This window comes from Penicillium canescens, assembly GCF_028828765.1.
Source record: "Penicillium canescens strain IBT 15451 chromosome Unknown utg000004l_segment0_segment0, whole genome shotgun sequence".
Lineage (NCBI taxonomy): Eukaryota > Fungi > Ascomycota > Eurotiomycetes > Eurotiales > Aspergillaceae > Penicillium > Penicillium canescens.
The window spans coordinates 268,463-290,010 of record NW_026703966.1 but is presented as its reverse complement, the minus strand read 5'-3'; the positions used below and the strand labels follow the sequence as shown (position 1 = coordinate 290,010).

Below are 21,548 nucleotides of genomic sequence, written 5' to 3'. Positions count from 1 at the left end.
ACCACTGCATCCCCTGCCGGTACGTGTCATTCCTAGATATCTTGATAAAGCTAACCCAAATCCTAGGCCCTGTTAACTACCAGAAAATGCATCTTTCACAAATGGATCAGTACCTTGACTTCTGGAACTTGATGGCCTACGACTACTCCGGAAGCTGGGATACCGTTGCCGGCCACGACGCCAACCTCCACGCATCTAACAGCAACCCAGCCAGCACTCCCTTTAACACGGACCAAGCGATCGACTACTACACCTCGCACGGAGTGGCCTCTCGCAAGATTGTCCTAGGTATGCCTCTATACGGCCGGTCATTTACCAACACCAACGGTCCTGGCCAATCTTACAGCGGTGTCGGTGCTGGTAGCTGGGAGGACGGTGTGTGGGACTACAAGGCTCTGCCCCAGTCCGGCTGCGCGGTCACAAATCTGAACCAGGAAGGTGCTAGCTACTGCTACAACCCAGGCTCGCGCTTATTCATCAGCTATGACACCCCTGATATTGCGCGCCAGAAGGGTGAGTACATTAAGTCGAAGGGCCTTGGTGGTGGTATGTGGTGGGAGCTTAGCGGTGACAAGACAGGTGATGACAGTTTGGTCACCACGGTATGTTTCATTAATATTCCACATTTGATCATCTTACTGACTTTGACTTTTCTAGGTTGTGAATAACCTTGGAGGCACTGGCGCTCTGGACAAGAGCGAGAATCAGCTGAGCTACCCTGCCTCCAAGTACGACAACCTCAAGGCTGGCTTCTGATTTATTTCTATCTTCTTTGTTGATATTTTAGTCCACTGGACATACATTCGCTAACACATGGAGTGGGAATTTGGGACTCTTTACATTGTGCGGGCTGTCTAGATCACCTTGATGGTGTTGATGGGATCTGCTCCTAGCTTTTGTATCTAGTCGCACAGGATGAGTTTACTGAATAAGAAAGATTTTCCAATCTTGTAAGAAGTCTCCTGGATATCTGTAGTACGTGTTTTGCCAAGTGAATCTTCAATCGTAACATATAAGATTAGAATAAGTACATGTAACGTCATTGAAATCTAAACCAAGACATTGTAGAACTCGACAAACATCAAAGCAATTAATAATCTTTCTCCGCTAAGCGATTCCACATCGACCATTTGCAAGATCAATCCTTGATTTCTTGAACATCCCCGGTGCGTGTAGCATCGCTGATAGACCCAGCAGAAGGTGAAGCACTGGTTCCACCCTTCTCTTGACTAGGGACAGTACCAGCGATATTATCTCGTCCTCTCAATCCACGATAGACATCGCGAATCTGCTGAATACCACCATCAAAAATGGGATAGAAAATAGCGACGAGCATACTAAGCCAGAGCCAGATAATGCCAACAACAACCCAGGCCGTATAAAACTGCACAGTCATCAGCGAATGCAAAAAGTACAGCATTGTTAATGAGACATACCCTTTTCCCGAAAATATACCCTGATCCGAACATTGGCAATGGCCAAATAACCCAATGACCCAAAAACGTCGCCGCAGCCCAAACAGCAGCAATGCGGCCCCATCGCTTCAATTCCTTGCTCTCAAGCCCATGACCTCCATCCTCAAGACTCTCATTCCCAGCTTGCGGAACATGGTCGTGATGCACAGTTGTCAAATCACTCTCGACCTTCTCAAGCGCGAGTTTCTCCTTCTTGAAATCATCCCAGTTATAATTCTGCGGTCTGACAAGCGTGATCAGGACGGAGTATATGATTGGGGACAGGCATGACGCCACCGTGCCGTAGAGACAGGGGAGGACTTCGCCTGTTGATGCGACAGATACTTCGCCGCCGAAGTGTGAGGTTGTTCCAAGCCAGACTGCTAGTCCTGTTGCCAGTCCGAGGACTGGGGACAGTATGGCTGCTGCTTTGCTTTGACGTTTCCAGAGTATTGTGAATATCATTGGGAAGATTCCGGGGCAGGTTACAACGCCTGTGGGAGGGAGTTGTTAGTGTTGTTTGTGTGGTTTGTGTGTCAGAAAAATATAGTGGGATCGACATACCGAGCATGTATAGTGTCCAGCCTAAATCTATGCCCACGTAGTGGAGCATGGTACTAAAGCCAGCAGAGAAAGCAGCAAAGAAAATGACGCCAAAATGGCTGGATCGGATCAGGTCGCGGTCTGTCGCCTTTCTCTTGAAATACTCGCGATATACGTCGAAGCTGAGAATTGAGCTAACGGCGATTACTTGGGCTGAGAGTGTTGATGTGCATGCCATGAATGTCATGAGGAGCACTGCTGCTGCGCCACCTTTGCCTGCCATTGTGATTGCTGCATAGGGGAGAACTAGGCCGCCGCTGACTTCTGATGTGGTCATTCTCTATAGATTGTGGGCGTGGTTAGATGTTTTTTGCTTGATTTTGTATGGGGTGAACTGCTTACCCGAGGGAAGGTTGGGAAATTGGGTTGGTTCTCGAGCCCCAAGGCAATGGAGCTCATCACTGTTCCGAGGCCCCATGGAATGGCGAAGTAGGCAATTCCACCAATGGTATAGCCGGGGACTACTGCTGCAGGTGAGGCGGAGAAAGCTTTGATAAAATAACTCGTATCCATCTAGAGAAAGTTAGAAATGTTGAGAGTAGGAAGCATATACTGCTCACAATGACTAGACCGAAGTTGCCAAGGGTGTGGAGGATTCCAAATAGAATTGCCTAGTAGATAGTTAGTGAGGATGCATTCGGGAAAGTATATGAATTCGACCTTACACCCTTCGATGTCATAGTCAAATAAGTCCCATCCTGATTACCAGAAACTGGATGACGTTGTGCAGCTGCCTGGACAAGTTCGAATAGGTTGCCCACAGATCCAACTTCTTCAATAGAAAAGGCCTTCACCGAAAAGTAGCAGGCGATGATCATGATAATTGCTGTGTGGAAATAATCAGTTAAGAAGCTGTTGACGGTGTTAGTAGGTCTATGCTTGAGAGGATAAGTTCACTTACGTTGCTTTGATACCACCGACAAATGTATAGACTGTCACTCCGACTGGCAGCAAGAATGTTGCAGCTATAATGTGCATTCCGGTACTAAAATCATGAGTTAGCGAGATGACAACCATGGCAGTGCAGTAAGCCTTACACAGCAGTAATTACAGCAGCAGCACCAAGCAACATGTTTGCACAAGCAAAGATATTGTTCACCAAACACAAAATCATGAAAACAACATGGGCGACACGTCCTAAATTTCCAGCCAATGTAAATAATGTCAATTTCAACGAGGGTTCCTGAAGACCACTTACCATATCGAATTCGAACAACCTCAAGCGAGGTATGTGCTTCTGGGATCTTCCGTTTACAAGAGATTCCCAGCAACGCGAAGAACACAATCATCGGACTGCAACCAGCAGCAAACCAGAATGGGCCGGCAACACCATAATCATAACCAACAAAAGATGAGCCGAGCAAGGCTGTTGACCAGAGCCATGACTATATTGACCACTTTTGTTAGTATTGCTTCGACGAACCTGGGAGGGGATTTACCGATATCACGGCTGACGCAGTAAGACCCGTGCGAACAGTGCGATTTGCTGTCATGAACCTGTTCTCTGGGTCAGTTTGTGTTGGGATTTGAACGGCGAATTCATACATTTCAGTCTTCTTGTTATCTTCTCCGGTGGTTTTCTTCAACACTTTGGTGATGAGCATCATGCCTGGCAACTATTAGCATAGACCCCAAAATCAAGGGATAGGTATACTTACCTAGGGCAATGATGACACCAATCACGACGACAACAATATATCCAACAGCCTGCGATAGTGGTGGCTGGACACTTGAAATGCCCTCGCGAACGTACAAGTTCGACATTATGCAGTATAGAGAGCTCACAGCTCAGGAAAATTGGAAGATAAATTTTTACAAAGGAAATCACCGAGATATGGAGTGATATATAAGTTCAGGGTTCAGCGTATGATCAGCACATGGTACCGAGATCATGGAACTGGGGCCGATCTATGCTTAAGGGTGTTCATTTGATGCAACGTCTCCAGTCTCATGGACAGGGTGTTACAGTAGAATCCATGGCCTTTCGTCAGAAGTGATTTCGATAGGGTCCACAATGGCTTCATTCATGCTGGCGATTAGGTGCTTTGTTCTGGCGCTAAAGGACTACAATTTGAGTTTAAGCACACGTATGTTGTCGTGAAGATAAAGATTTGTGCAGATCTAATTAGATATATTGACTCGCAGCTCAAGTACTTGATATCACTAAAACAGCGAGATAAATAGAGGTAATGTCCGAAGCTACGTAGAATACAAGTCTAGATTGTCTAGTTCTACAAATTCCCAAAAATAAGTCGCTTATCCGGACAGACCAGTGGACCAATATTCATCGAGCTGATGGTAAGGAAAGGGGAACGTTCCAAATTTTATGAAATCACATCACCACCAAAGACCGAATCTCTCGGGCGAGAGGGACCGGAACAGCCACTGATTGTCTGGGGATGTTGAGTATAGTTAAGTCGGGGCCAATAAGAGAAGTTGGTATACTTCGCGCCCCTCCGATCTCCATCGCGCCATCTCGGCCCACTTTGATGTTATGGAGAATATTGAAGTATACATGTGCAACGTATATGACGTCCCTCTTCTCTTAAAGACCCTCATTACTTCGTTGAATTTGAAGTTGGAATTGTAGAGTATAGTCTGGCCTCTTTTAATATCTCAATCTTGAATATCGGACCGAAAACACAAAATGGCTTCAAATGCATCAGACGTGAAACCTCACAAGTCACTTATCCTCAATGCCTTCGTGGAAATGTGTACGCCAAACCCAAAGGAACTCAAGATTAACACAACCCCTAACGATCCATACAGGTAGTGGCCATCAATCCCCGGGACTATGGCGCCACCCCGAAGACGAATCGCATCGCTTCAATGATTTAGAGCACTGGACTGAGCTTGCACAGTTACTCGAATCAGCCAAATTCCACGGCATTTTCATTGCGGATGTTCTAGGTTGGTAGTGCCCAGTATATCATAAAGTTGGAGTCTAAACGACTGCTTTACAGGAGGATACGATGTCTACAAAGGACCCAGAAACCTAGACCCTGCAGCTACTTCCGGTGCACAGTGGCCTGTGAATGAGCCATTGGCTGTTGTTCCGGCTATGGCGGCTGTAACGAAGAATATTGGGTTTGGAGTTACAGTCACTACGACTTACGAACAGCCGTATCATCTTGCTCGACGCTTGTCTACGGTGGATCATTTGACGAAAGGACGGTATGTGCATTCTGATACTATATCAAAGCTGTCTCGCTAACTGATGTGATCTGGTAGTCTGGGATGGAATGTGAGGATCATATATCTAGTTTGCGCAAGCAACTATCCCGCGAAGAAATACTGACGATTCCCAGGTCGTCACTGGATATCTCGACTCTGCCGCACGTAACATGGGTCAAGCCGAACAACCACATGTATGTTGTCCACTGACCTGTACTACTCCAGAACCGAACTTACAAATCACCAGCACGACGACCGCTATGCCCTCGCTGAAGAATACATCAAAGTAACCTACAAACTCTGGGAATCCTCCTGGCGCCAAGACGCAGTAATCCGCGACCGCGAACGAGGAATCTACACCGACCCAAGTGGCGTCCGCCAAATCAACCATGAAGGCAAATACTTCAACGTCCCGGGACCACATCTCACACAACCGAGTCCCCAACGCACACCCGTCATCCTCCAAGCAGGGACTTCAAAGGCTGGTAAGACTTTCGCGGCTCAACATGCTGAAGCTATCTTCGTGGCTGGACATAGTCCCTCCGTGGTAGCGAAGAATGTCAAGGAGATTCGGGAGTTGGCGGCGAGTGAGTTTGGTCGCGATCCGCGCAGTATTAAGTTCCTTGCTTTGCTTTGTCCTGTTCTTGGGAAGACGGAGGAGGAGGCGCGCGAGAAGTTTGAGTATTATCGCAGTTTGGGGTCTATTGATGGGGCTTTGGCTTTGTTTGGGGGATGGACTGGGATTGATTTGGATAAGTATGGGGATGATGAGGAGTTGAGGCATGTTGAGAGTAATGCTATTCGGTATGTTGCCACTGCTTTTACTTTCTATGTTTGTGCTTTTGTTGTGTGCTGAGACTGATTCGTTTATAGCTCTGCTGTTGAGGGTTGGTCGAAGGCTACTCCTGAGGTGGCTAAGTGGACCAAGGCTACTGTTGGACAACATATCACTGTTGGTGGTTTGGGAGCTACTCCCGTTGGTACGGCTGCTCAGGTTGCTGATAACATGGAGCGTTGGGTGGAAGAAGCCGATGTGGACGGATTCAACCTGGTAAGATCTGTGTCATCTGGGCAGATGGTGGTATTGTGGCTAACTTATAAAGGCATATGTTGTCAAGCCCGGCTCATTCAAGGACATCATCGACCTTTTAATTCCTGAGTTGCGCCGACGTGGTCTCTTCTGGGACGATTATGCCGTGCCCAAGGGAACATACCGTGAGAATTTGTACTCTGAGCCCGGCCAGTCTGGGCCGCGTGCGGATCACCCTGCTTCGAAGTATCGGTGGAATGCTGGTGTTGATGCTTCGGATGCACCGATTCCTGAGAACTGAGTGCCATGATGGCACGGAATGTTTCAGGAGATATTTTGTTTAGTAAACAGATATTTATGAGGTTCTTATGTTGAAATAGATCCCTGAAGAGGATACTGCATACTTTGCTCGAATGAATTGCTTTTGTGGGCCTACATGGCTGTGGTGTGGTTCAGGCCAGTGTGTACCTCAAGCTGGAAGTTCACTTCGGTAGTGAGAATACACTAACCGGACTGGAAGGAGGTATGTAGCGGAATCAAACAAATAAAAGATAAAGTATTTAAAATACGTACAAGAAACAACATAAGGAACATGCTTTTGTGCAAACGTTGAACAGGTGAATGACAATGGGTATATTCAAACAAAAGCCAAAAATGATAAACATGGTAGAAATGATATAAATGATAGAAAATCTGAAAGAAATGCAAAATGCTGTAGACGCCATGCAAAAAATAAAATAAAAATAAAAATAAACTTTTCATAAGCCAATGGTATTAGGGGTATCAATTGACATTTCACAAACAATCGGAGTCGACTCAGATTAAGTAGCAGCTCGCACAGTCCGCGACGCCTGAGCACCAATTCTCTCCGAGTACTCGGGTGGGGCGAGATCCACATCAACAACGACATCCCTGGCAGGGCTATCAGTGAAGTTGACAGGAGAGGTGACGTTGCGAGGGTGGAAGAATTCATCCAGCTCTTCCTGTGTGACAGTCACACCGAGAGAAGATTTGAGAGACTCGGCGTATTTTGTTTGGCTGGTGAATTGGACAGGGATGCTCAGGGAGATGGTGGGTGTGATGACGTTTGCCGCGGGAGTGTGATACGATAGTGAGAGATCCAGGGCGTAGGTGCGGGACATTAGACAAGTGTGGAAGGTTGGGACGAAAGCCTTGGATTTGGGGAGGGTGATTGGGATGACAACTGATGCGGTGTAATAGGTGTTTCCGGCAAATTCAGAGGACGGGCCGGTTGAACCGACCGAGCCTGCTGAAGAGGATGAGTCTGTGGAGCCACGGCGGAGGGAGTCGTTGGTTGATTGTTTGGTCCACTGTGCTGATTCCACGCACATGGTGGAGAGATGCACGTTCTCGGTGTAGAGACCGCGGCCGATTTGGGCAAAGGGCATGCCAGTCGAGCTGGGGAAATCTTCCCATGGGGAAGAACTGAAAAAGGTGTTTGCGCGGAGTTTGCTAGTCATCGAACCCAGGCGGGGTGGCTTCTCATCTGCGATAGGATCGAAGCGCAGGTTCACGGTGGCCACGGTGCTGACAGTATCCTTCGGCTCGCAGCTTGGAGGAAGCAGTTGGATAGGCTTGGGCTGAGATGATGCAGCGACAAGCCGGCCAAGCTTGCCCCGCAGGGTCCCCCGCTTCACGCTCTTCTCTTTGCGCGTGCATAGGGAGGAGTTTGGGGGAATCTCTACGGGAGGCTCCTCGTCGACAGTTGGGATGACACGGATCTTCTTGGCTACGGCGCCGAGAGACTTGAGTGCGTTTCCATTCTGTTGCTTCTTCAGCACGGATACGCGAATGATGTAAGCAATCTGTGCCATGTCTGGTGCCATATCATCCAGTAGTGTCTTGCCATTGCTGGCGAGCATGGGATCTCCCAAGGTCGGTGGGAGCAAAGTATGGGATCGTTCAATTTGGGCATTGTTCTTGGCGTGCGTGCAGACCTGTGGTAGCAAGTGGTCTGGGACAACGAAGGTGAAGGGATATTGGTATGAACGACCGGCCTCTAGCACACGAGGGGCGGGATATTCAGTCTCATCAATTGGTTGGCGCAACTTGAGGAACACCTGTTGCGATCCTGTACGGCCAGGGCATGATGCACGCTCTACTGTTGTTCGTGACGTGCCTGTTACAGCATTAGTTTTGGCTGATATGTAGGGTCTTGCATTATGTACCTTCAAAAATAATTTCGATTCCATCAAAACGCGTGTCTTGTTCAACAGTGATGGTAGCAGTGCCATCAATGCTTTCTGCAGTCGTGTATGAATTGACCAAACCAGGCTTCTGGCCAGACAGATCAATTCGGATTTTGGGCGGCGAGCGACGAGTCCACGCATCCAGGGTCTCTGAGCCCGAGCTGATAATCGAAGTGGCCGACATCGTGTCACCGTGTCACAGGGAAACAGGACCTTTGTCCTATTGGAGCAACGTGACGCAGAAAATGAATATCAGAAGATCAGAAAATCACAAGATCAAGATTTGGGGCTCGGAGTATAAGTAGAAAAATAACGGGGAATGGAAAAAGTAGACAGTGGAGCCGTCGACAACCGCGATGGAGACAATGTGGAGGACGGACCCCGTTTTATATAGGAAATACAACAAACAATGTGAACCTTCACATCTCAGCTTTTAGGTCTTACAAATCGGACAATGAGTCACAAGCCACAAGATAAAGGCATATCTTACTTCTATGACGTCCACGTGTAGCTCCCCAAAAGTGAGTTCGTGTAGGAACCAGTATAAGGAAAGCCGAGCCAGAGTCATCGCAGGTGCAGAGCCATGCAAGTGATTGGCTGCACGGATGCCAGCAGCCGACCCTCGCGCCCTTGGATTGACATTCCGCTCCAGTTCAACCAGTTCAAGTGCAGAGTCCGGAGATGTCCACTAAAGCCAAGAGCTCATAGACTGAGGCTTGGTATTCCCACCTTTTCCCACCAGAGATGCCTTTCGTGATTATGGCTAAGCGATGTCCCTCGCCTGTCCAGGAGAGAAGACGTAACAAGCTAGTGTCAAGAAGTGGAGCGCGCCTTGCAGCGACATGCACGCCCTTCGAGTCTCCACTCGGCATACCAGAGCCAAAGCGCCTCAATGGTTGTGCTCGAAGTGGCCAATCATGGTGAATGTCGGCTGAACTTAGTTTAGCCGATCAGGATCGATTTCAAAGCATCTCGAATATCTAGATCTACAAACATGTAGCATTCTCTTGAGGACCTCCTGCAGTCTTGGACTTCATAGTCACTGTCGCCATGAGGTTTTCCGAGGGAAACAAACGGGTTCTCGGCCTAGTTTCGGGAGGCTCCAGAAATTTCCGACCATAACCGAGCTCATACTGGGCCGAGTGGGCAGCTTTTTCGGCGTGTCGGAGTGGAATAACGGAATGAAAGGAGAAAACCCTAAGATCGAATTGCGCAATCCCATCTCGGTGTAGATGTTGGGCTGGCATTGTCGGTGGGTGGATGGGTAGGATCCAGTGACTATCACCATTTACAGTGACTATTCATAAGTTTAGACACCCACCTATATTAGTAATATTCTGCCGGTTTTAAATCTTCATGCCATTAAAATTAATACTGCGTATACCATCCCTGGCTATCAATAATAGCCTGCACCCGATGCGGCATCGTCTCAGAGAGATGCTTAAAATGATCTAGATTCAATTGATCCCATGGAAGCTAAGCTGTCTCCACTAAAATAGCCTTTGTTTGCTCATTATTCTTTATATAAATCAGATTAGGCCGGAGCTTATAGATCTCGGCCTTTATTAACGCCTATAGGTTCTCGTTGGGGTTTAGATTAGGCGAATGTAGGAGCTATTCTATAACCTCGATCTCTATATATCGCAAAGCATCCCGGACAATATGCGCTATATACGTTGGCGCGTTATTATATTAAAAAAAATGTAGTCCTCGTTGGCCATTAAGATAGGTAGGATTCGGAGGTATATATCCCGGATCACGATGCTATTTATACCTCCTCGCTTAACCGTATATTTATCGGACTAAAAGACGCGGGCCTAAACATCCAGGGTAAAGTGCTAATATCGAGAAGCCTATTAGAGGCGTTTAATAGCATTTTCCTCGGTTAAGTATAGTCTCTAACTATATCGCTATTTCCGGAGGTTTTCGGTATTAAGAAGTCGGCGAATCGAGTTTATTTTGACTTTATAAGACACTTTAGTAAGAAGATCTTCGTGGGTAGGTCGAGGATTCTCTTTAGTCGTAGCTAAAAGACGTACTTTATCGGTCTTATTAAGCTTCTTTAGTGGGCTATATCGAGGTTTCGAGACGCTAGCACGTCTTTCGTGCTCTTTTTTGATAGTCCAGCGGATGCCTAAGAGCGAAATCCAAGGGCATCTCTTATAAATACGTTTATAACCTCAATGAGCGCTAAATATAGCTCATAGATCCTCATGTATAGCAGGCGTAAGCTCCGAGCGTGAAGGCATAGCTAGAATAGCTAAAATAGTAGGTCTGCAGTAGGAAAGTGTTGTAGAAGCGCGAGAAATTGCGAGAAACGCGAGAAATAGCGACAGATAGCTAGCGCGTTTTTACTAGGCGGTATAAGGCATGAGATAAGGCGGTGCGAAAGTGGGTATAAATGGGTGTCCAAACTTATGGATAGTCACTGCAACTTCAACTGTGGGGTATTTTATATAGAAATCCACGAACGACATAACAAGTATATTCAACCGGAGAAGGTATATATTGAGACATGCCAACACACTTTTCATATGCTGGCATTGCATCTTCCTTCGATTTAGGGTGTCTATGGTTTGCTTAAAGCCTTCGAGCGAAAAGAAAATGTGATGAATACAAAGTTGTTCCATTAATACTAAGATGTTTACAGAGATGTCCCGACTGATAAATTACGACGCAGATCCGTAGTGCAATGCGAATCGAATCGTACTCAAAAAGCGTCGACGCGTTTTCACGCTTCTTCTTGTCTCGTACAAGCCGGCACTTATAGTGACCGGGATGCATCCAGCTCAAGATTAGCCGAGGAAAGCGGCAGACCGAGCGAGGCAAGAGACGACTGGAGTCTAAGTGGCCAAGGCCGGGGAGCTGGGAACTAGGTGAAATTCGAGGTGTGCCTCGGTCTGGGTATCAGTCGCATGCGGTCAGAGCCGCATGGTCGGTATCATTAACAAGTACTTAGGTATCTGAAGCCCATACATAGGGCAGCAAAAGAACGCCATCAGTAGACGCCAGCCAACCAGAAATCAATACGCCACCCGTGTTCGCATGTCCTAATGAAGGTTAGTCGGATGTTATACGAACGTGAGATATCAAAGAACTTACCGAAATCTTGCGCTCGATCTCGCGAACAGAGCGGTCAAGTTCACCGGCCATCATCATCTTCGTGTCATTAGGCAGCAGGAGATACTGTTCACATAGATCTCCATCGATAACGCCCTTCACGGGCGCATAGTAGCTGCGGTACATCATGTGGTCGCGTCCGGCCAGAGGTGGGGTCTGAGAGGCCAATAATGTCTCCAGACTCTGGAAGAAGTCGACATCCTCGCGGCTGACAAAAGGAACAAACATTCCGATTGTGCCGTGGAAGCCGGTCCAGACAACAATGTCACGGCCACCCGCCACCAGCTGGGTCTTGTGCAAGCTGGTGGGAATATCTTGAGCATAGTAGTGAATCATCAACTCGAGACGGTGGGGTGTTCCATGCAGATAACCCTTTTCGTGAACGAGGTGGGCACCAGATCCATCCTCATCGGCTTCCTCTGAGATCTTGCTGGGGCAACGCAGCAGCCATAGGTTTCCAAACTTGTCACCACCTGCAGTGGTTTCGTAATCGACCATAGTTGTGGACGAGGTCCAGCGTGCGACGGCATCATCCGCGAACGGAATCAAAATGTTCTCCTGATACTTGTAGACAACGTAGGTGACACTTTCGCGAACGTCGCTGACGACAATTCGGCTTCCCTGTGTCTGGAGACCGACAATGGTCTTGGGAACAACAGGAGCCTGGCATTTGCGGAGAAGTTGCTTCATGCCCAGGTCGTACACACGGAGGACGGGGCCAATACCCGCCAGAAGACGGCCCTGGAAGCCAAGAAGAGCGAGAGGAGGCTCATCGACCTTGGTCTTGTGGATGAATTCCAACTCCCGGCCATCCTCCTGGAATCGATAGATGTGGATATAACCACATGCAGACGAGGGAGGGCTGACTGTCATGTCTTTGGCAGTGCCGACAACGAGGAATGTTTCGTCATCCTGGCTGGAAAACTGAACTGCGGCAAGGCTGACGGCTGCCTCATTGTCTTCGAGGTCAAGGGTATGGACTACAGACTTGGTGGAGATCGGGTCCACCACTTGAACGCAAGAAGCCCAATGTCCAGTGCCTCGCGGGTAGCCAAACTCCGCGGGTGGAAGCTCAGAATTCTCGCCATTGCGATCCTGAGAATCTTCGATGAGTCTCTGGCGTGTAGCAGGGGAGAGAACATTGTTGTCGGATTCAATAACATAGAACAGGGGGTGCTCGGGATGTTTCACAAAGCGGCGAGGAGTGTAAGATAGAGGAATTGACTCTTGGAGCATGTTGTTGTCGAGCTTTTCGACAGAAAAAATCCTATTTGAAGTCAGCATCATGCCATAATCCAGGAGCTGGAAGTCATGAGGGATGAAGGGATTCGATCTCAGCAGGAACAATTGGAATTAAATATAAAAGATTTGGATCCACATGATTGTTCGGATATCCGTTCTCATCATATAATCGAATGTTTTTGTTGGGGGGTGGTGAATGGGGTATAAATGGATCACGTACCGTAGGTTGCGACCTTGAATGCCGATCATTCCCTCTACACATTGCTCACTGGAGAAATTCCATCCCCATTCGAGTCCGACATAGTCCAAAGGTGTAAGCATGAAGCTCTTGGTTTGAACGTCAGAGTATCCCAACCACGGACGGGCGCTTAGTGCCAAGACGGCCGTTTGGCCCTTGACCGATACTTGAGAGAGTTTCACAGGCTTGGCTCCGATGAAACGTGTTCTGGTATCTGAAAGCTCACCAGTGACCTCGTCCAAGACGGTGCGGAGGTAGACACCGGAGTAAAGACCGATGTGAAGATAGAGGGTCTTGCCTCCAGAGCTAGAGTCAGCCATTGCCATGATGTTGAGGGCTGATGGTGCAGACGTCAAGGCTTGAACGGACTTGTTCTCGAGCGTTGAGTCGGGGTCCAGGCTGAGAATGCGGACAGTGGAGTCATCGCATCCGACAGCGAGGAAAGAGCTTCGCATGCGGCCCTCAGGAACCTCGCCCAGACTGAGGCAGGTGACTGTGCCGGACATTTGTCGGCGCTCATCATACTCAGCCAGTGTCCCATCTGCGTCCATCTCGAAGTAGACAATTTCACCAGAGCTGAGCGCCACAGCGACTTGACGTTCGTTGGTGGCTGCAGCAACGATAGACCGATGTTGCGGAGCGGGCCACTCATTGACTCTGCGATCGGCGAGGATGTGACGAATCCCTCGGGGATGAACTTGGAGCAGAGTATCTTCACCGAGTTGTTGGACTGCCAGAGTGGGTGCTGTAGATAGGAACCCAGTGTCCGAGACCTCTTCGACAATTTCTCCAATGCTCAGGACAAGGGTGCCGTTGGCAAAAGAGAGAATAATGTATGTGTCGAACTCGTCGGAGCGAGTCAACTTTGTCGTCCAGACAGCAGAGGGTACTTGCTGAAGGTCGGACTCGACAATCTCTGACACCTCAAGTCCATGCTTCAGGGTTCGGAATGAACTGCGAGCTCCAGTGCCACAAATTGTGTAAATTTGAGGTGCATCATCCTCGCTCAAGTTGACAATTTTACTGTCAATAAGAGGTGTTAGAGAGTTCATGCTCTCCATGAGGTTGACGTTCTCTGCCCCGCGGGGTTTGAAGTAGATGGGGGCATAAGGAACCGAGGGATCAGCTGAAAAGGAATCGCTGGAGAACTCGGTCTCTTCGTCATCATCGCCAAGCTTCTCAAACTGGTAGAAGTTGTGGTTGCCAGATTCACTTCCGACGTAAAGGAAACCGCTCTTGAGGATCAAAAGGCTCGTTGCGACAGGGACGGTGTCGAAGTATTTGATCTTCAGGCTCTTCACCTCACCAGTGGGTTGACCATTGTCATCCTCGACCATTTCCAGTGTCAACTTGAAAAGATCACCATCCTCGGTTTGGAGAAGGAAGAAGAAAGCTCCTCTCATCTTGTGCATGACTCCTGAAACAATCGAACGCTTACGTTCGGGGTTTTCTGTAGCTCCACTGCGGCGGGGGATGGGAACGCGGAACGCATCCTGGTTGGAGTGCCGGTAGGTAACGTTATCCTCGGCGCACACCAAAACACCGCTGGGGCCATCGGCTCCTCCGGGGACCTGGAAGAGCATGGATGCCGTGCGGTCAACAGGGTCAGACCACTTGCGAACAACATGGTTCAGACCAAGATCAAGCTCGTAGTAGACCAAGACCTTCTCGACTTCCTCGAAGGCTTGACCAGTGGGGTCCTGGTCCGATTCCGAGTAATCCACTTCAAGGGCGGCGAAGACAGGGTTCTCATAGCCGACATCCAGTGATACCATGGCAAATACCAAGGTCTGTGGCTTGTGTGCTTCCAGCGGCGAAGAAATTGTAAGCTCTGCCTGCGAGTTTCGGTTCAGAACATAGACCAGCTTGTTCTTCTCCACGGAAGCAATGAGACAAGCACGTCCCTTCGGATCCACCGCGAGGTATTGTCCTGGAACCACCCGACGTACTCCAGACTTTCCAAATGTCTCCAAGTGGATGCGGTTGAAGCGGTTCTGGGATGGGACGTATTCAATGATAGTGATGCGACCCGAGTCCGAGCCGATGATGATGTAATCTAAAATGTCTCAGCACAGTCCGAAAGAGAGCGTTGATCAACATCGCTGTCCAGGGCAGGCTTCCACCCTCGTTCAAGGGATTGGTTCGGAGAAGGACCGTGCTGCCCGGGAAGCTTGAAGAATCACTAAGTTGAACTCGTAAGATGACAAGGGCAATAAAAAGAACATACCTTTGTTGCTACCAGCTAGGCGGAAAGCTGCCAAAGAGCGGATTATACCGAAAACATCTTGTGAAAAGATTGGTGTGATCTTGCCCTGTGCCGGGTCAGGCCGATGGATGGTTAATTTCGAACCTGATGCGGTGACGATCTGCTGTTCCTTGGTACCTGCAAACTGGCCCAGAATGGCTTGGGTGATTGCAGTTGGAGGCTGGATCGTCAGGGAGTACATAAACATATGCGAAGTGGTAGCCATAGTGGGCGACTAGCTCTCGGTTGCCCGGTAGAAAAGACGCGAAGCTTTGTACATGCAATTGCAGTCCAGGGGGTATGAATATTACATCAGTCCCATCGCTGCTGGGTGGAGTCAAGGTAGAGAAATACTCCTCAAATCCACAGGGCCACGGAAGAGAGATGATGCCGCGTAGTCAAATGGGGAAAAGAAGAGGGAAAAACTCACTTTGTGGTGTGGTAGCTACTCCACGTGACCTGTCACGTGCGATGGCTGCAGGCAGAAGGCGGTCGAACCGAACGGGGGATCAGTTGGAGCACCTCCGCATAGACGGTCCTCTTGCCTTCACTTGCCTGGACTTTTTTTCTTCAATTCGTGTGAATTTGAGATCTCTTCTATCACTCACCCTATTTGCTTGTGTTTTCGGCCCCCCTTATCTGTCATCGCCTGATCACCCCACGCCACCTCTATCATCATACATACCTCAACCATGGCCGACGAGACGGCTGCCACAGAGGAGGCTCCCATCACCTTCACTGTCAAATCATCGACCGATGCCAAATACAGCTTGACTCTTCCGCTCACTACTCTGGTGTCGGATCTCAAGCAGAAGCTCTCGACCTCCGAATACGCCGATACCCCCGCAGAGCGTCAGCGCTTGATCTACTCGGGTCGGGTTCTGAAAGATAACGAGACACTAGAGACCTACAAAATTAAGGATGGCCACACTATTCATTTGGTGAAGAGTGCCCAGAGTAACCAACAACGCCAGAATGCAGCTGCTCAGCCTACTACTGCGGCCACGGGTACCCCAAGTCCGGCAGCGGCTGGTGTCCCAACTAACCTCGCTGCTGGTACTGGAAACAACCCTCTTGCTGGTTTGACTGGTGCGCGCTATGCTGGTTTTGCGCAGCTTCCTGGCGCAGGTCTCTTTGGTCCTGATGGTGGGGTGAGTGACATCGTGACATCAGTGGCAATGCCTATTCTGAGAGGATGCTGACTTTCTTATTATAGATGGGACCTCCTCCCGATAGCGAGTCGATGCTGAACATGCTCGAAAACCCTCAATTCCAATCGTCCATCAATGAAGCCCTGCAGAACCCCGCTATGATCGACATGATGATCCAGCAGAACCCCATGCTCCGCGACATGGGACCTGGAGTGCGCCAAATGTTCGAAAGCCCCGAGTTCCGCCGGATGTTGACCGACCCCAATTCGATTCGCCAAATGATGCAGATGCAACGGGCCATGGGTGGTGGTGGAATGGGAGGTGGTGAAAGCGCATTCCCCGCCCCGGGAGTGACCAACACGACTGCCCCGGAAAACCAAGGCTCTCAACAAAATGCCCCGGACAACCCATTCGGACAGATGCCTCAGAACCCTCTTGGGAACCCCTTTTCTGCCCTCTTTGGAGCTGGAGGTAACCCCTTTGGCGCTCCTTCCCCAGCTGCTACAGGCACCACTCAGCCTGAGGGCACACAAGGCACTACGGATCGATCCGCTACCGAAGGACAGAACCAGCAGGCTCAAAACCCATTTGCCTCTCTGCTTAACCCGGCTCTCTTCGGCAACGCTGGTGCCGGTCAGGGTGGCATGAACCCGTTCAACCCCCAACAAAATCCTTTCCTGCGCGATCCTGCGCTTCTATCTCAGATGATGCAGGGTATGGGCGGACAAGGCGGAGAAGGTGCCGGTGCAAACCCTCTGGCCGCGATGCTGGGTGGTGGTGGCTTTGGTGGCTTTGGTGCCCCTCAGCCTTCAGACAACCGACCTCCAGAGGAGCGGTACGCTGACCAGCTCCGTCAGTTGAACGATATGGGTTTCTTTGAGTTTGAGCGGAATATTGAGGCACTACGCCGGTCCGGTGGCAGTGTGCAAGGTGCTGTGGAGTACCTTCTAAGCCAATGATCTATGTTCCCAAACAGGCCCTGCAACGACGCAGTTTTCTTCTTTTTAGCACAGCCTTGCGATTTCTAACATGATGTATTGAACACTTTGTCTTTTGAGGTAGCCATCCTCGGTATCTACTTCTTCAGTCTTTTATCTGGGCCGTAATATCAGATCAATGATATGGTGGGATAATGATAAAATTTCTATTTCAGACCTTGGCATGCATCAGTGGGACTACAGTAAAAGGTCCAGGCTACACTAGTCTCCACTTGAGGTGTAAGCTTATGTTGTGAGTTTAGAAAGTTCTCGCCGTCTGCTCCGTGTACATATTCTGGCTTCCAATGTTGTGGTTATTGTAACTTATAGATAAGCCAACATGTACATCGAAAAACACCGGCAGTCTGATCTTTTAATCAACGCGATATCTAGTTCCGAGCAGTATACCGTAGAGACTCTATCATTCAAATCAATGGATGTGTTTTATGCCCTCATTGTTACCAGAACATGCCGAGCATTAGGTAATCTCGGTGTTGACACGCTGGACCTCCATGGCAACTTTATCACCCTCGCTCTGACCCCTTTCTCAACAGCTCTATATCACTGTGGCATTAAGTGCCGGTTTCATTCGTTAGCATCTTCGCTTAACCTGAAGCTATTCGGTGATCCTTGGCGCACTTGTAGCCGCCCGTCAAACACCCGCATGATCTACTCCGCGGTTGAGCTGTCATCTCTCCAACAACTACTCGAGGGATACTCTATCGACTCAGTCGCGCCGATTTAACCTTTGCGGATCGAAACTCCAAAGCCCGATTTACACCGTCATTCCCCATACCTTTGTGCATGCTGCTTCGATAGCTACCCCTTCACTCCGGGAGGGCAAACGTTCTGAAGACATTGGAAATGGCTTTTGAGCCACTACGCTCCCATCAGTGGGTGCTACGATTGCTGCTGTTAGTATCCTGTGTCAGCGCATTCTACATCCCTGGTAAGCTTCAGGCCCATTGGTTGATCTAGACCGATACTAACGCCTCTATCCAGGATACTCGGTTACTCGATACGATGACAACGACCCGATCCCTCTCCTCGTTAACAAGATCTTCTCCGACCATACTCAGTTGCAATATGCCTATTTCGACCTCCCTTTCGTCTGCCCGCCAAGTGGCAGGACCCATGGCGGATCACCCTTCGGTTCTGGCCAGAGTATCTCGCTTAACCTGGGAGAAGTACTGCGTGGCGACCGGATTATGACCTCCGACTTTGAGCTTTTGATGGGCAAGGATGTCGAATGTGAATCGCTCTGCACCCGCGTAGTTAGCCGCTCGGATGTGAAATGGGCTCGTCAGCTCATCAAGGAGGGTTATGTGATTGAGTGGATTGCGGACAACTTGCCAGGAGCAACCAGCTTTGTGACAGTCGATCGCAGTCGCAAGTATTACGCTACCGGATTCAAGCTTGGTTACCGTGACATCTCTCCGGCTACCGGCCAGTCGCGATACTTCATCAACAACCACTTCACGATTGTCATCCGCTGGCGGAGCGCACCCGAGGGAGGAAAGGTGATTGTTGGATTCGAGGTGTACCCGAAGAGTATCACTGCCGAGGGCCGCAAGGAAGGCGGATGCCCTAAGGCTGTCCACAAGGACAATGAAGGACAGGAGCTGTATATCGCGCCTAATCTTTCGCGAATGCAAGAGAAGTATTCGGGGCTGTCATATATCCCAGAGGATGATGACGATGATGATGGCGCCACACTTCAGATTCCCTACACCTACTCTGTCTACTTCCGGGAGGATGATAAGGTCGAGTGGAATAACCGATGGGAGCTGTACTTCACCAACCAGGGCGAAAGTGCCGTGACTCACTGGTTGGCAATCATCAACTCCCTGACAATCTCTACAGTGCTGGGTGTGACTGTATTTGTCATCTGGAGCCGTACTGTACAAGGCGACATCAAGGGCCGCGGAGATGGTGCGATGAATGATCAAAAGGCCAAGGTCCGCTCCCGACGCAGGAGTGGAAAGACCGAGAAGAAACGTGAAAACCTCTTGGACGGCGAAGCGGATGTGGAACATGATGCAGACTTCTCTTCGGAAGATGAGGCCCTTGAAGATACCAGCGGCTGGAAGATGGTTCATGGTGACGTTTTCCGTAACCCCCCGTTCAGTGGCCTCCTCGCTCCATTAGTCGGATCAGGTATGCAGCTGTTGTTCATGGCTTCAGGTCTGCTCCTGCTCAGCTGCTTGGGCATTTTGAACCCCAGCTTCCGTGGTGGCTTCGTCAGTGTTGGCATGGGCCTGTTTGTGTTTGCTGGACTCTTCTCGGGATACTTTTCTGGAAGACTCTACAAGACTTTTGGCGGGATGGCCTGGCGGAAGAATACTCTGATTGTATGTACCCGACACAGTATTGACGTGCCATGCTAACCTCTTATAGACTGCTTTGCTTTTCCCTGGTTTGGCATTCTGCCTGGTATTGATCCTGAACTTGTTTGTTTGGGCTCAAGCATCCAGCACGGCAATTCCATTCAGCACCCTGATCGGTCTTCTCGCACTTTGGCTTCTCATCCAAGTTCCCTTGGTTTACCTTGGAAGTTGGGTTGGATATGTGCGTGCGGCGCCATGGGAACATCCCCTGAAGACCAATGCAATTCCCCGTCAAATTCCACCCCAGCCTTGGTATCTGCGCAGTCCAATCGGCCCTTTGCTGACTGGTATTATTCCATTCGCTGTTCTCTTTATCGAGCTGCTCTTTGTGTTTAAGAATCTGTGGCAGGATAAGACTGGATATTATTATGTCTTTGGGTTCTTGAGTGCTGTTTCGACAGTTCTGATGGTTACTGTTGTCGAAGTTACCGTCATCGCAACATATAGTCAGCTCTGCTCCGAGGTAAGACGTCCTTCAGCTTTTGAAGAAATTTATGCTGACCTTCTAGAACTATCATTGGTGGTGGCAAAGCTTCCTCACAGGTGGCAGCAGCGCATTTTGGATCTTTGCCTACTGTATCTGGTACTACCTGTTCAAGCTCCACGTCACCGGGTTTGTGTCCAGCTTGCTCTTCTTCAGCTACAGCTTCCTTGCCTGTGCTGTTTACGGCCTCTTGACAGGAACTGTTGGATTTTTGGCCGCCTATGCGTTTGTCAGACGTGTTTATAGTGCGATCAAGGTCGACTAATCTCGACTATATCTTAATCCCGGCAATGCAGACTCATTTCCACATCTACCCTTTCACCATTTGATCTGTTAAAACATAGGTGAAGTTATATATCGCCACGGCGTATAGTGTTCCATTTTGCATATCTGGCCCGTTTGAAGTTTGAGCCTCTGCTTCCTATTCTTGTCCCAAACCAGTCCTTCCATTTCTAGTAAGCTACTTCAAGGTTGCGCCGTCATTTTATGGTATATCTTCTATTATCCGTGTAAACCTATACAGTAGTATTGACAATACACGTCTACTTTCATATCAGACGGTCTGCCTTGGGTGTGCATTTTCAGTATGTATAGAACCACTAAGCCGCATCCTGCAATAATCACCTACATATACGTGCTTATCAAGGAATGCAGGTTGGGACTTTTCACCATATACGCAATAGCCACCTGCAGCCACATGCATTAATCCTCATTAATTATTTAAATATTATATGTGTTTCATCAAGAGGGGTGCGACAACGCAGTATTTCTGTCTCATTGATGGGATTGACTGGCATCAGTTCTCTATTTGATACCGTCGGAATCTAAAGGTATACGACGCATTGACTGATCGAGGCCTTCCCGTCCCGTGGGACCATCACCGACGACATAATGTTCAGCTTCTATTAACAACTAGCTAGAAACATTCACTCTACATTCAACATATGGTATATTCATGAAACTGAGAGGTCATCTTCATTGCGGATATGTGCAGGTCGGTGGCAATTGTTTCCAGAAGGATCGTCCCGCTTTCTAACAGTTCGGGTTGACTGTGGATACTTCAATTCTCGTTTGTATCTGATCCGAACAGGCCAAATGGCTAATCTGATCGTCAGAGATGGGCCTGGGCACCTGAATGCGTGAAATGTAATGGACATGATGACTAGCGAAATGATGCTCATGTACAGTGGTGTTTCATAAGTATTTGACCTCCGATACTTCGCCCCGAGACCC

The 21,548-nt window shown here is 49.0% G+C and overlaps 6 protein-coding genes across 6 annotated transcripts; 3 read left to right on the top strand and 3 right to left on the bottom strand.

Annotated features, from left to right (window-relative positions):
* Positions 1 to 1,138: 1,138 nt before the first annotated feature.
* Positions 1,139 to 3,821, bottom strand: N7446_005511 (sodium:solute symporter family protein; the record flags this gene model as incomplete). The annotated part of the gene is made up of 11 exons (XM_058514259.1): positions 1,139 to 1,384; positions 1,437 to 1,948; positions 2,019 to 2,337; positions 2,400 to 2,570; positions 2,618 to 2,668; positions 2,723 to 2,909; positions 2,959 to 3,042; positions 3,095 to 3,194; positions 3,256 to 3,442; positions 3,497 to 3,666; positions 3,716 to 3,821. The coding sequence occupies 11 exons, from the start codon at positions 3,819 to 3,821 to the stop codon at positions 1,139 to 1,141; spliced, it is 2,133 nt and encodes a 710-aa protein (XP_058371437.1).
* Positions 3,822 to 4,704: 883 nt separating this feature from the next.
* Positions 4,705 to 6,562, top strand: N7446_005510 (LLM class flavin-dependent oxidoreductase; the record flags this gene model as incomplete). Its single annotated transcript, XM_058514258.1, has 8 exons — positions 4,705 to 4,771; positions 4,827 to 4,967; positions 5,021 to 5,231; positions 5,289 to 5,301; positions 5,366 to 5,425; positions 5,479 to 6,035; positions 6,105 to 6,282; positions 6,335 to 6,562. 8 exons carry the CDS (start codon positions 4,705 to 4,707, stop codon positions 6,560 to 6,562), a joined length of 1,455 nt encoding a protein of 484 aa, XP_058371436.1.
* Positions 6,563 to 7,009: 447 nt separating this feature from the next.
* On the bottom strand, positions 7,010 to 8,928 carry N7446_005509 (arrestin (or S-antigen), N-terminal domain protein). Its single transcript, XM_058514257.1, has 2 exons — positions 8,451 to 8,928; positions 7,010 to 8,401 (listed from the first exon to the last, which is right to left on the bottom strand). The coding sequence occupies exons 1-2, from the start codon at positions 8,653 to 8,655 to the stop codon at positions 7,083 to 7,085; spliced, it is 1,524 nt and encodes a 507-aa protein (XP_058371435.1). The 5' UTR covers positions 8,656 to 8,928; the 3' UTR covers positions 7,010 to 7,082.
* Positions 8,929 to 11,494: 2,566 nt separating this feature from the next.
* On the bottom strand, positions 11,495 to 15,542 carry N7446_005508 (DDB1/RSE1 family protein; the record flags this gene model as incomplete). The annotated part of the gene is made up of 4 exons (XM_058514256.1): positions 11,495 to 11,521; positions 11,574 to 12,858; positions 13,054 to 15,127; positions 15,299 to 15,542. 4 exons carry the CDS (start codon positions 15,540 to 15,542, stop codon positions 11,495 to 11,497), a joined length of 3,630 nt encoding a protein of 1,209 aa, XP_058371434.1.
* Positions 15,543 to 15,841: 299 nt separating this feature from the next.
* Positions 15,842 to 17,447, top strand: N7446_005507 (ubiquitin domain-containing protein DSK2). Its single transcript, XM_058514255.1, has 2 exons — positions 15,842 to 16,467; positions 16,533 to 17,447. Exons 1-2 carry the CDS (start codon positions 16,009 to 16,011, stop codon positions 17,424 to 17,426), a joined length of 1,353 nt encoding a protein of 450 aa, XP_058371433.1. The 5' UTR covers positions 15,842 to 16,008; the 3' UTR covers positions 17,427 to 17,447.
* Positions 17,448 to 18,308: 861 nt separating this feature from the next.
* On the top strand, positions 18,309 to 20,580 carry N7446_005506 (transmembrane 9 family protein; the record flags this gene model as incomplete). Its single annotated transcript, XM_058514254.1, has 4 exons — positions 18,309 to 18,393; positions 18,447 to 19,795; positions 19,842 to 20,294; positions 20,341 to 20,580. 4 exons carry the CDS (start codon positions 18,309 to 18,311, stop codon positions 20,578 to 20,580), a joined length of 2,127 nt encoding a protein of 708 aa, XP_058371432.1.
* Positions 20,581 to 21,548: the final 968 nt, after the last annotated feature.